This window comes from Gymnoscopelus microlampas, assembly GCF_963454915.1.
Source record: "Gymnoscopelus microlampas genome assembly, chromosome: 4".
Classification (NCBI taxonomy): Eukaryota; Metazoa; Chordata; class Actinopteri; order Myctophiformes; family Myctophidae; genus Gymnoscopelus; species Gymnoscopelus microlampas.
In genome coordinates, this window is record NC_139941.1 from 54,428,771 (window position 1) to 54,443,338 (window position 14,568).

General features: G+C 42.3%; 2 protein-coding genes across 3 annotated transcripts in view; both read right to left on the minus strand.

The window, feature by feature from the left end:
- Positions 1 to 2,920, minus strand: part of brd3b (bromodomain containing 3b) — a 32,471-nt gene extending 29,551 nt beyond the window's left edge. For both annotated transcript variants that reach the window (XM_084053902.1, XM_084053901.1), the window contains exons 1-2: positions 2,783 to 2,920; positions 471 to 733 (exon numbers count right to left, since the gene is read on the minus strand). In XM_084053902.1, coding sequence (XP_083910028.1) covers positions 471 to 565 — 95 coding nt within the window. In that variant the 5' untranslated portion in view covers positions 566 to 733; positions 2,783 to 2,920. The remainder of the gene's footprint in view (positions 1 to 470; positions 734 to 2,782) is intronic.
- A 10,325-nt stretch (positions 2,921 to 13,245) lies between these two features.
- The window catches only part of LOC311044146 (nucleus accumbens-associated protein 2-like), a gene marked incomplete at both ends in the record, with an annotated part of 11,000 nt that continues 9,677 nt past the window's right edge, over positions 13,246 to 14,568 (minus strand). The window contains 2 exons of the mRNA XM_084055566.1: positions 13,246 to 13,814; positions 14,174 to 14,271. Of these exons, the coding sequence (XP_083911692.1) occupies positions 13,246 to 13,814; positions 14,174 to 14,271 (667 nt within the window). The remainder of the gene's footprint in view (positions 13,815 to 14,173; positions 14,272 to 14,568) is intronic.

Sequence of the window (14,568 nt, forward strand, 5' to 3'; positions counted from 1 at the left end):
TGAAAAGTATAATTTTTATTTAATTTCAAATGCATTTAGTTATACTTATGTTAACTTTATGAACTTAAACAGAAATACATTGGACATAAAAAAGAACATAGAATTGTAATACTAGTCATTAAGCTGCTAATATAGACTGAAGTAATTAAAGCGGGTCATGTTTGCATGTTTGGAATCGTGACAGCTGAAATCAATAATATATCACTATACCGAATATTAACCTGTGGGCCGCATTAAGTGAAGGTGGGGGCCGCATGTGGCCCCCGGGCCGCCAGTTGCCCATGTATGCTGTAGATGCTTCGACAATAGCAAGATCTGCAAGCTCACTAAAGTGTTGCGATGCGACACGTTGTTGTGAGCTTGCAGATCTGCTAAGTACGATTCCAGCATAAACGGTTACGGGTTCTGGATCCCAACCCTAAACTGGAGGAGTTAATTAGGGTTCGTTAAGGGCGTCCGGTCAGACGTACCTGCCAGGCTTGGTGGCGTTGGTGACCTCAGGAGGGGTGGGGTTGACCACCTGGGGAGGGGGCGTGGGGGGCGCGGCCTCGGGGGCGTCCGACATGGTGACCACGACGACAGTGACGTTACTATGACGACAACAGCGTCCGGCCTGCAGCGGTAAAAGAAAACCTCCGTGTGTGCTTGGTGGTGTGGATGTGGCCAGTAGGGGGCGACGTCACGTTCAGCTCCGAGTTTCCTCGTCCATCGCACGACCTCCGACCTCTGCTGCCTGAAACACACACACACACACACACAAATGCACACATACGACACACACACACAAATAGACAACAGACACAGACACAGACAGACAGACAGACACACACACAGACAGACACACAGACAGACAGACAGACAGACAGACAGACAGACAGACACGCACAGACACACAAGAATGTTAGACACAAAGTAAGGTAGGGTGTTCTGTGTTCTATTCAAGTAACTAGTTAAAGACATAAACTAGTCCTGATTAGACTAGATTAGAGTTAATCCAGCAGCTCAACCCTTTCTATAGAAAGACACATCTATCTCCAAGACAGTGGTTCTCAAAGTGGGGCCTGGGGACCCGCAGGGGACCCTTGAGGGGGTTCCAGGGGGTCTGTCTCCAGCCAAAGTTAGTTAACGTCATAGTAGCGTCACAACCAGTGTAACCACTTTAACACTACATACATCAGTTGGTTTAAAAATAGCAGATCTACAAGCTCAAGCTTGTCGATCTGCTATTTAAAAAAAGATACATACTTTTGAAACATTTTAACAACACAAATCTCGTAGGGGCCGGGGACCCCCGTCCCTGGCTGGCACAACATGTTTTCAGATGGGGCTCAGCGGCCAAACACACATTATTTTGGGGGTCCTTGACATGAAAAAGGTTTGAGAACCACCGCCTTAAAGACACCAGATTATGCTTTTATTATTGATGAAGCAGATCCACAACCATGAATTATATCTGACTGTAGTATGATCAACAGACTGCTGTTATTATAGGACAACTACTTATTTCTAAATAAATAAAACAAGTTAAAATGCATCCATGACTAAGAGTTGAGTGCAGTCTAACATCTGTCACAATTCACAAGACATCACAGTAACACTAGATCCTCACTCAGTGCTCATTTAACTCTGATACACATAAGGTTTTTAACACCCTCATAGCTCAGTTAAAACGCCACAGTCTAGCCCAGTGGTTATCAAACTTTAAAATGTCAAGGTCTCCCTTTAACTATGACAGTGTACAAATGGAACCAAATGGACTTGTAAGGGTCAATTTAAACCCCTCTAAAAAGGAACCCAGAGAGTCCCTGGGATCCACTTTGAGAACCACTGGTCTATAGTCAATACAACGACAATCAGAAAGAAATACACAATAAGTATACAGTAAATATGCAATAAGTATACAGTAAAGTCTACAACCATACAAGCATACAATATGTACATGTTATGAATGGAGCAAACAGCAGCTGTTTCACAGCTAACTATCTAACATCCTCCACAGATGATGCACTAATTATTATTATTATTATTATTATGATCACACTGCATCCTACATCATAATAACATCACACATTATTCCATAATATCCCAGCGTTAGTCAAGTGTCCATAAAACAGTGACTGTTCCTCTTATTGTTATCATAATAATAACACAAACACACCTCGTAATGTTTCCCCCAATTATTCTATGGCTTTAAAAAGATGGCGGGCAAGAGAAGGCAGTATAAGGATGCTAACCGATGCTAACCTGAAGCTAAACTTAGGTTCATTCCAACGGTATATGAGGATGCTAGGCTAACTGAGGCTAACTAGGTTCATTCCAGCGGTATATATAAGGATGCTAAGCTAACTGATGCTAACTAGGTTCATTCCAACACGTTCAATTTGCCTCAAAACATCATGGGGCCACAGTATGGAAGCTGTGCTTCTCTTTAAAAACACACACAAACAACTACGCAGCGTCATGTAAACATGATATTAATAAAAGGTGTAAACAAACAACAATCACCACCACAACAACAACAACAACAAACAACAACGTTTCATTTTGTTGTGTCTGTGCAGAATGATGCTAAGCTAGCTAGGCTAGCCATGCTAGCCGCGTTAGCCTAGCCATGCTAGCTATATTAGCCGCAGCTAGCTAAGCTTTTGTCTGAAGGCGCCGAGCGGCGCAGGAAAACAAACGCTCCCCTTTATTTAAAAGGCTTTTTAATGGATATTAATCCTAAAGGCTGCGCTACGACGCTGTTAAAATGCGGTAAGTCCATGTTTTGTTTAGTTTTTACTGTGTGAGTTAGTGGCTCCAAGGGGTTCAGCTCCAGCGCCGCGGATCCGCTCACTTTTCACCAAGCTTTTCTTTTTTTTTTTCTTTTTTTTTTTTTATTATTTAGCCACAAGTAGCATAATAGATGAGTTATCAGCTGTCCCCGCTTGGCGGCAGTGTGCGCCTGCGCGGCGTGCCGAGCGGCATCATGGGGGATGTCGTTCTGCGGCCGGTTAGTGATGTAGCCCTGAAACATGACCGTCACATCGTGACAGTCATGGCGCAACCTGCTCCTGGTTTTCTATTTACAACCCGTACATCTACATAAAGGTTCAGATTTTAAATATAAAGTGCTTAACCTACGGCCATGGATGTAATAAGTTGAAACGCTTGGGTCTAAGTACCTGTATCTTCCGTATTGTTCAATGAAAAGCATTTTAATCCAATTGGTGGCTATTTCTCAAAATGTCTTTCATATGCTTTCAACTATGCGACCCTATCGGTTGTGGGGTGTATTACACTCTGATACATTATAACTCTATGAGAAAATGGCTGCCAATGGGATTAAAATGCTTTTTATTGAACAATACGGAAAATACGGGTACTTAGATAGGCGTTTCAACTTGTTACATCCGTGGCCGTAGGGTCAGTACTTAATGCTTGAAATGTGAACGTTTATGTAGATGTACGGGCTGTAAATGGAGAACGGGCCAACACCAGGTACAAGTTGCGCCATGACGCTTGTGACAGACGAGCGTCATGCGTGAACCATGGATACGGGCGGTAGGTTCTTAGAGACTGGAGCCGCCTGTGGACACTACAATTCCCGACATGCATTGCGGCCGAGCCCTCTGCTTGGCCCGCTCCGTTGGTATTCCTGGCCGATCCTAGGGAGGCGCCGTTGTCCCGTTCCAGTCGTTTATAGATCTGATTTCAGTGTTCAAAGTGTCCGTCTCTTCCGGGGCAGATTTAGATTAGAAGTCCCAGCAGAGATGCTGTTCTTCTAGCAGACAGTGCTGCCTGTCAGTGACTGTAACGCTACTGCATGCTATCTAAGATATTTATCTATATACACAGACACAGTGGTGGGAAAAGTACTAACATTCTTTACTTAAGGAAAAGTGCCAATACTGCAATATAGAAATACTCTGTCACAAGTGAAAGTCCAGAATTCAAAATTTACTTCAGTAAATCAGTAAAAGTACAAAAGTATTGGCATCAAAATGTACTTAAAGTACCAAAAGTAAAAGTACTAAAATATTTGAAAATAGCAGATCTACAAGCTCACAACGAATTGCATGTATAACGGCTATTTTCAAATAGCCTATGTATAAAATAGTGCTAAAGTGGTTAATGTATGTTTAATACTTTATATCTGCAAAGTAACGTGTAACTAAAGTTTTCAAATCACTAGTGGAGTAAAAGTACAATATTTGCCTCTGATGTAGTGGAGTAGAAGTGAAAGTACTGAAAATTGGAGATACTCAAGTAAAGTACAAATACCTCAAAACTGAAGTACAGTAGGCTACTTAAGTAAATGTACTTAGTTACTTTCCACCACTGACTATACACCAGTTAATAGTATTTATGACATCCTTATTAACATGTCCTAAACTGTGATCGAGATATGAGCAAACTCCCCAGAGAGAGATTAAGATTAAGCAGAGCGGAGCAACAACTATAGCATTCTAAGGTATTGATTGATAGATTGATTGATTTATTGAATACTTTATTAGCGGTTTGCAAGAAAAAGCACAGGAAACTAGGCCTACATGTCAATACAAGCTCTGCTGATTTTAAACCCAAGAAAGCCTATATGGCTTGTTTCCATTGGGGGCCTTTGTACTCAATTCATCAAACTATGCAACTGCAGCTCTCTCTGGCTATAGTTGGCCTGTTAGCTATATGATCTAATCTCTCAAGAACATATTCCCATGGGTTCCCAGATTGGCTACGATCTAGTTTACAGCATGTAATGCATTAATTAAAACGTGATAATCCATGTTATTTTCCCAAGTCAAGTTTGTTTTGTGGGTTCCTGGCTGTTTTAATTTTAGTTATCTGAGGTTGGTATTTTGGGCACAGGCTTACAAAACAGTAGTCCAGTGTCACTCTATTTGTTAAGGCCAATGGTGGAAAAAAAATGTTTTCAAAAGTAGTATTACCAGAATAGAGAAATACTCTGTTACAACTAAAGGTTATGTTCACTTCAATGACAACATTGATTATAATTAAAATAAAAAGTCCTCACTGTACATTTGTGTTGTGGCTTGTTTTCTCTCTTCCAGACATGTCCCATGACCTTTGTGAAGCAAAGCTTTGAGGGTCTCAGTCATCGGGAATATTTATTTCAATAAACATGTTATACACACTTTTCATTGACTTGTCCATGCCTTTTTTACTGTTCCTTTGTAATACTCAGTACAGTGTTTACATGATGACCAAACTCAAGCTAACTTGAGTTTTGATTACAACCAATGTATTAATTGTTTGAAGTAATGAACAAGTTAGTAATTAATGATTAAATGAACATTAAACATGAATAGATATTGATATGGTGCAATATAAGTATATGCTTTTTATCGCCTTAATTAGGATGAAATGGATAGATGATATAATGAATTAATAATATATAATGAACAGATATGGCGATAGTTCATGTTTATTGTGGATTCTGTCAGTTCTGAACTGGGTTGTAGACATGATTATGTATTCTAAAACGCATTTTTACAAAAGCCAACGGTCTGGGGCTCATCATGACATTGGAACAGTGAGAAGACGTCTGACAGATTCAGCATAGCGTTGTGATCTGGAGTTGAAGGTGAACAGGTTTGCTAGGAGTCATTACACTCGGTTCCATTTAATACTGACTCGGTTCAACGCTTGCCTTCACACACATAAAGCTGTTGTGTTTGTGAGCCAGCGCCAGAGCCAGCACAGCAGTACAAGTCACAGATAAGGACAAAGAAGTAGGCCTACAATAGCTACAGAAGAATAACATCACAATAAATATACCTTCAGACAAACATAAATAAAGTATACAGAAGTACACACCCTATATCATCATGATTTGTGTGTGTGGGGATCTAATTTTAAACAAGCTTTAGTGCTTTGTGAGTCTTCCAGTTTAGTAGACCTTGTATTTTGAATTTGTGCTTCCATATACTGTTGTTCTCATGTCTTACTAAATAAAGTACATCAATCAAACAATCAATCAATCAATCAATCAATCATACAATCACCCTGCCTGGTGCAGAACAAGAGACACCGTCAATAAAGTATAAAAGTATAATCCTCATGTCTGATGCAGAACATGAAAACTAGCAGCACGATAAGCCCATGACATCATCACAGATCAACGTTACAGGTGACAACAGATTGGATGTTATCGTCACACAGTACACCGTACTTCTACCACCAAGTCACAGTCAGAGAGTCAGTTAGTGTTGCCCTCTGCGTGCATCGTTATACTCATAGCAGACTTAACTTTCTTTTCTTTGCCCTTCCTCATAGACCTACTTGTGGATTATGCCAGTGCCAGTCTACCTTATGTGGATTATAACAGTGTCAGTCTACCTTATGTGGATTATAACAGTGTCAGTCTACTTTATGTGGATTATAACAGTGTCAGTCTACTTTATGTGGATTATAACAGTGTCAGTCTACCTTATGTGGATTATAACAGTGTCAGTCTACCTTATGTGGATTATAACAGTGTCAGTCTACTTTATGTGGATTATAACAGTGTCAGTCTACCTTATGTGGATTATAACAGTGTCAGTCTACCTTATGTGGATTATAACAGTGTCAGTCTACCTTATGTGGATTATAACAGTGTCAGTCTACCTTATGTGGATTATAACAGTGTCAGTCTACCTTATGTGGATTATAACAGTGTCAGTCTACCTTATGTGGATTATAACAGTATAACGATAACGATAACGATACAATGGGAACATATATGCACGGAAACAAATTTCACTCTGAAAAAACCTAGAACACACCACTGTATGTACTCAGATGCACATTGGAGACTGGAGAGTTAGTTTTCTGATAAACCTACGTTGCTAGTGTAATCCTGAAGGATACTTGCTTAACCTGGAGTTTCATACATGGTGTAAATGAGACACAGAGGAATGCCATTCAACTCTCTTTGTCAAAACATTCCCTCCATTTCAGTCCCCACATCAGAGCTAGTGTAACCTCCTCAAAGGTCCGTCTATTTATTTTAGATCCTCATTAGTGACTGACTGCCTCAGCAGTGATTCATTCTGGAGTCAAACAGTACAATAGAAAAATTACAGTGCAATTAAACAAAAATGTATATATAACAATTAAAGAACCAATACAATATACACATTCACACACATACCAAAGACAAAAATGATTATCCGATATGATGAAAAAGTAACACATTATTTCATACAGAAGGATGGTCTTCCTGCTAGGCGTTGGGCCTGTCCATGGTGGACTATGCGTGGCAGGAGCGTCCTCTTCCCAGAGCCAGGCCTAACCCTGACCGCACACTATCTCCCCGGACCTAAATATCTGTTCCCCCTTATCCCTTACAGTGTGAGGTAATGCCCAAAACATTCACATTATTACACATATCTCAAACAAAGATAAATACTCTTACACTATATCGTTCCCCTCGGGCAGAAACCTCTTATCTCCATTTAACTCTGTTTTTTCATAAATGAACGCCCTACTTGATCATATTACACCGTCACACAAACGTATCAAAAGTAGCAGATCCAGAAGCTCAAAACGCGGCATGAAACAACACGTTTTGAGCTTGTAGATCTGCTATTTTTGCTATTTTTGAATTTGAATCCTGAAAAGTAACAGTCTTGGACATATGAGGTTTCCACTCGACATAGACGACATATAGCTCAAATCTAAACTTACACAGATGCTTTCCCGGTTCCCTAAAAAAACATTAACACAAAGCTGCCTTTTAAGATGCAGATCTTTGGGGGTCATTTAGTTTTTTGATTGAGGACTTGGAGGGCCGGATTGAGATGGTCACGGGGCCGGAAGGAATACTTCACTCAAAATCCCCTCTATCAATGACTCACCCCATGTACTTTCATGTGCTTTTTTTCTGCAAACTTCTAAATAAAATATTCAATCAATCAATCAAACAATACTACTACTACTACTAATAGTTTACTGTAGGCCTACATAAATAAGTGATAAAGGTAAAAGTAGTGGGGTCATCTCCATGCTGGCTTGTGGTGCTGGCATCTTTGCCATGGACATAAAAAGTAGTGGAAAATGATATTACCAGAAACACACAAACCTTTACAACGCTGAGTGCACTCTCTGAGTTATGGGGTCCTTAAAAAAAAAAAAGTTAGAGAACCACTGTACCAGTGGACTCCTAATGTGTCATAGTGTCATAGTAAATCACTGTCATACATATTCTGAGGCAAACCTGGATACTGACATTCAGTAATTGAGTCTTATGATCAAAATAATGTAAAAAAACTAAAAATCTAAAATTGCCACAGACAAGGCCAAGTCTAGCCACGGACAGTGTACGGACACATTGATGACCCCAATACTGTAAGTAGTCTACCTGATGAAGAACTCGTTAGAAACTCAGTTCTCACTTCTAACCAGGAGATGGCAGCAGCAGCACACCTAAACCATACTGGTTGTACTGGTCAGCTCCCAGTACAACAGTAACAGACTGTGGTTGTACTGGTCAGCTCCCAGTACAACAGTAATAGACTGTGGTTGTACTGGTCAGCTCCCAGTACAACAGTAACAGACTGTGGTTGTACTGGTCAGCTCCCAGTACAACAGTATCAGACTGTGGTTGTACCGGTCAGCTCCCAGTACAACAGTATCAGACTGTGGTTGTATAGTCAGCTGACCAGTACAACTTGTACTGGTCAGCTGGGCTTGGGTTTGTCTCTGGGGTTAGGGTACATGGGGGTACATGAGAGAAAGTGGAAAATTGAAGATGTATTTTGACTGTTTACATCTAATGATAAAATATTTACAAACCTTTTGTGAACCTGCTGATCTGTAATGTGATAAAAACGTTGGCTTATCATTCATTCATTCATTCATAATTATGCTAGCTATGGTTTTCTCTTGCAGTTTTCCAAGTAAAATGTTGTAGTTGTGTAAAGGTTGTACTTGGATTCAGGAATGGGGGAAAGGGGTACTACTGCCAGACAGGGGCCCATAGGCAAATAGGCTCCATGCATGGGGCACCTTCACAGGTGTTACCCATGATTCTAATGAAGGCTCTGTTCCATTCTGGTCAAACAGAGTCAGGGTGCTACTGATATTGTGCATGTTGGCTCCATAAACTGTAAAAAAGAATGGGCAAAGTGACGCCATTGGTTACTGCAGACCCGTTTTGAAGTCTGTTTTTCAGCGATTTCAAATCATCTTTCTATATCCGGTCCGAAATGCTACCGGAAACGACTGCTATTGGATGCAACCGCAGTGACAAAACGCATATTGTGATGATTTAAAAAAGACTTTAAACTAGCGATTGAAAACATAAAGGTTTACTAAGGTTTATTAAAATCAAGTGTAAAATTCACCCAGAACCTCATTGACTTGTATTGAGATTATAATGTAATGCGATAGAAGGTGAAATAGCGACATCAGCGAGCTTCAAGTCCAGCGGAGATTCCTTGCCGCCTGGTTGACTCATTGGAAACACTCTAGCAGAGTGTTATAGTGTTCTTCAGTGGGTCTCAAGTGGTCCAGGGTAGCCTCGTTCCCAGCCTTACTCATCTGCCAAGAGAAAAGCCTGGTCACGACTATTGATGTGTCGTTCATGATCGATTCGTTCAAAATAACTAGTTCATTTGCCGTGAACGTGAAGTTCGTGAACGAGCTCGTTCACTTTCTGAAACTGTTACGTTCACTTGCGACATAAAAAAAACGCTCCCGCGATGGTGTTTTACACACATTATAAAACATACATTAACCACTTTAGCCCTATTTCATACAGTACATAGGCTATTTGGAAATAGCAGATCTACAAGCTCACAACGTGTCGCATCGCATAGTACTTTTACTTTCGGTTCTTTAAGTATATTTTGATGCCAATACTTTTGTACTTTTACTCGAGTACATTTTGAACACTAGAAAATAGCGCTACAGAACGAGAACGTGAACGAATCATTTGAACGAATCATTGCCGTGAACGTGAACAAAATCGTTCGTTCACCGAAATGAACTTTTTTTCCCCACCACTAGTCACGACCTAAAGCAGAGAGTGTCTATAGGGGGCGGGACTTCCGTTGTACGCATTTCAACCAATCACAACACTCGTTTCATTCACAGAGAATGTAAACAGATTTGTAAAGCGTTGACGTCATTTCCTTGGGCGGTGCTTCCGCCACATTCAAGTACTTCCGTTTAGACACTCAACCCGGCTATAGGTCTTGCCCAGCGTGGGTCCAGGGAGGGACCCTCATGGTTCCTTGAGGGGGTTCCAAATGGACCCTTGTACTGGTGTGTAACTCTTTACGGGTCCATTTGGTTTCTTTTCTTTTCTTTCTTCTTATCATTTATTTTCCTCTACTTTCAGACTGATTGTTTATCTGCTATGCTATAGTTTCAAATGTACAGAATGTTATTTAGATAGCATGTTGTTCATGGAGCACGACCGTGGATTTCTATTACACTACACTATACCACTACACACTGTATATTATCTTAACATTCTTATATTATACCATTATATACTGCATACACATTATTGTTGTACTATATTATATCATCATATACTATCTTACACTATTATATGTGCTACTATTGTTATTGTTACTACTTGTACTGTATCTCTTTCTGTCTCTCCTCTGTCTCTCTCTCTTCTTTCCCCCGACACGGTCGAGGCAGAAGGCCGCCACCATAGAGCCTGGGTCTGCCTGACGTTTCTTCCAGTTAAGAGGGAGTTTTTCGTTGCCACTGTCGCAAAATTGCTTGCTCAGGGTGGGATTGTCGGGTCTCTTCTCTACATGTAAAGTGTCTTGAGACTAACTTGTTGTGATTTGACACTTTAATAAAATGAAATTGAATTGAATTGAATTGAATTTAGATATATGTCTAGGTGTATTGTTTACCTGGTGTCCTGGAAAAAACTTTTTTTTTTTAAATAACAAAAAAATAACAATCCACCCGAGAGACATGGTGATTATTAAGAAGCTTTTATTATTATCGTTATAATAATTATTAACATTATTATAATAATTATTTATATACTTATCAGTTTGTATTCATTAACAGCATCATCAGTCCCATTGCTGTAGGCTGGATGACATGCAGAGAGCCTAGCAGACAGACAGACAGACAGACAGACAGACAGACAGACAGACAGACCAGAGAAGACGCAGGTAGAGAAACAGACAGACAGACAGACAGACAGACAGACAGACAGACAGACAGGCAGGCAGGCAGACAGACAGACAGACAGACAGACAGACAGACAGACAGACAGACAGACAGGTAGAGGCTAGAGTCCGACAGATACATCAGTTTGGTCGATACAGCAGCCATTTGACCTTTTCGACAACATCGGTATATCGGCAATTACGCAGCCGACGTTGTCCCGATTCTTTCTTATCCCCTCTCAACGTCGTTGGTCCAGGACAGTGGTTCTCAAAGTGGGGTCTGGGGGGACCCACGGGGGTCCTTGAGGGGGGTTCCAGAGGGTCCCCCATGAAAAATGAGTTAAAGGGATAGTTCACTCCCAAAATGACTTTTTTTGCATAATTAAGTCACCCCATGGAGACTTGAATTCATGGATATTGTTTTGTTCTTGTCTCATTCCTAAGACAATCATTTGATGACCAGCTGCCATTCCGGTAGGAGACACAAAGAGTCTCCTTTGTGTCTCCTACCGGAACCGCTGCATACCGGTCCGCTGGTCATCAAATTATTGGCTTAGGAATGCGACAAAGACAAAAACATATCCATGAATGGTGTGACTCGACAGAAAAAAAGTTTTTTTTTGTGTGTACTATCCCTTTAATACAGCATCAAAATCAGTCCCTGGCACAAAATCCTTTCAGATGGGTGGTCTGACCACTTCATCCGTTTATATGTTGGCAACTCAAAAATAGCAGATCTACAAGCTCACAGTGGGTCACTTTGTGCCGCGTTGCAAGCTTGAATATCTGCTATCTTTTTAAATGTTCGAAAAATAGCGTATGCATGAATCATAAATACATAAATCTTCTCTTCTGGGGGTCCCTGGCACAACAGATGGGGGGGGGGGGTAACCCGACTCAGCCAAATGGGGGCGGTATTGACTTCACAGGTTCACAATACAACCTCCATCTGGGCTCGCTCAGAGAGTAGAGATAAGATACTCCGCACCACGGCTGGTGCTAACCAATCAGCGGCTTCTAGGGGCGGGATCTTGGCGAGATGTGACGCCATCGAGAAGCGCTTATTGCGTTGTAGTTCTTTCACGATTCATCATGGTTGAATAGTATACAAAAGAACTACGAGCTGGCGCAGCTACTATACGTCATGTAAACACGTCAATATGATTGGTTGATGGACGGTGATAGCCAGACGGTCCCATCCAATCACCTGCCAAGTAGCTTGAAAAAAGGGATCGCCGCCTTGCATCGATTGTGCTACCGGGGTCCTAGCCTCGCGTGGCCAGACAATATCACACGACACACTGCGTGGATATTAGTCTGGTCCCTCTCAGCGATAGATTTTTTTCCAAGGGGCGGTTACAAACAGATCCAAGCGGACTCCATTGGTTAGACCTAAAACCAATCAGAGCTGCTACGTCACACACAAGCGCTGGTGCTGAAATAACAAACAACGAAAGCTAGCTCCACTCGTATTTAGTCTGGTAACCAGATGAAACTATTCTTAACACATCTTTCTTTCCAACAAAAGCTTTAAGGGCAATTGTTTGTTCGTCTGTTAATAAATATTTATTATTTATTACGCGTTTACTACCGATGCTACGGCGGCGTCCATCTTTGTTGTGAAAAACTGAAAATGAGTCTCCTGCATTGTACGTCATTGCTCCAAATAAGGTGATAAGCCCACCCACATTTGGAACTAAACTGGGCCCTGATTGGTCCCTCACGACTTCGGAGGGAGAGAAATGAAATCTCTATTGAGGGGGGCCAGACCTAATCTAATCTGCTAAAGTGCGATGAAATTTTGCAAAGGCAGATTCGTCTGGAACCAGGCTACCGGGGTCCCAGATGGAAGTAGCGTGTGAAACAAATGTGACGCAAGCTTGTTCCATATGGCAGAGTCAGGTTAGGGGGCTGGGGGGTCCTTGGCCAAATACATATCAATGTGAGGGTCCTTGACACGATAACGTTTGAGAAACACTGGTCCGGGGGTCTCTCCAAAAATCGGGGTCGGAACATTGAAACCCCCAAAAAGCGGGTTGGTCGGTCGGACTCTAGTACAGAGACAGGTAGCTAGTGTGTTATTTACATACAGGTAGGCTGAGGCGATATTTAAGAAAGCTTATTGGCTGTCTTCAAGAGGCTCCTCCCCCCTCTCCTCCGCGTCGGCCAATCCCCTGTGAGTGGTGGAGGAGGCGGCGGGGTCGGCGGGCTGCGGGGAGGGGTGCGAGGAGGAGGACAGGGAGGAAGGGAGAGAGGGGGCGTGGTCTGTCGTGGGCGGGTCAGTGGCGGCTGCTCCTCCCGCTCCCCCGCCGACTCCTCCCCCCTCCTCTTCGTCGCCTCCTCCTGCTACTGCCGCTGTGGCGCCCCCTCTGGACGAAGCCGCGAACTGCAGGTGAGGGAGGAGAGAACAGTTCATCTGGCTCTCGTAGAACTCCGCCTCAAACGGAGGCGGGGCTTCGCCGTGACCGCTCGACCCCTGACCTCCTGCTCCTCCTGACCCCTGACCTCCTCCCCTCTTGCCTCGGCGGGGGTGTGAGCTGGGGGCGGGGCTAGGCAGGCCGTCGGGGAGCAGTGATTGGATCTTGGGGAGCCAGCGCTTGCGCACGCGGCGAGCGTTGGTGCACATGTCGGCCGCTATTACATTCATCTCACTCTCTTTGAAGTTAGGAGCAAAGTTCTGACAGTACACTGGAGGAGAGAGGAGGAGAGGAGAATGGAAGACAGTGATGAAGCAAACTTTATTGTGTTTATGTTAAGCTATAGATTGGTATATCACACCATATTCACATCAGTAACTTTCACCAGAAAAAAAGAAGAAAAAAAACTGCATCAATGAGCTCAATATTATAATATATTAAAATAATATATCGGTATCGACCATGCATTTAATTGGATATCGGCCAAAATTGCATAATCGTGCATCATATATATATTTATATAAATACAGTTTGTGTGTGTGTGTGTGTGTGTGTGTGTGTGTGTGTGTGTGTGTGTGTGTGTGTGTGTGTGTGTGTGCGAGCATGCGTGCGTGCATGTGTGTGTCTTACATTTAACAGTGTTTAACACTCTGTTGTCGAGGGGTTTTCTACTCGGATCATTGGTCGAGGAGCGGATCCCTGTCCCACAGCTATTGGCCAGTGTGTTTCTATGGAAACCATAATAGCCCAATCAGCATCTATACTCTGCTATGGGCTCTGTGCATATACCTGCAGTCCCCCAGGTTTCCACAAGGTGGCATAGCCGTTTCCTGTTCTAGTCCAGTGTCCCATTATCAAAGATGGTGGATATTTAGAAAGATCCGCCACCCCAATTGTAGCCACTAGAGGCGAAACGGTACACAAATGGTCTCCTAATGATCTCGCAAGCGTCCTATGTTTACTCGCCCTAGATCTTGCGAGAGCGTGCTGCTGGGACAGAGAAAGGTCGACGACAAAGTTGATTT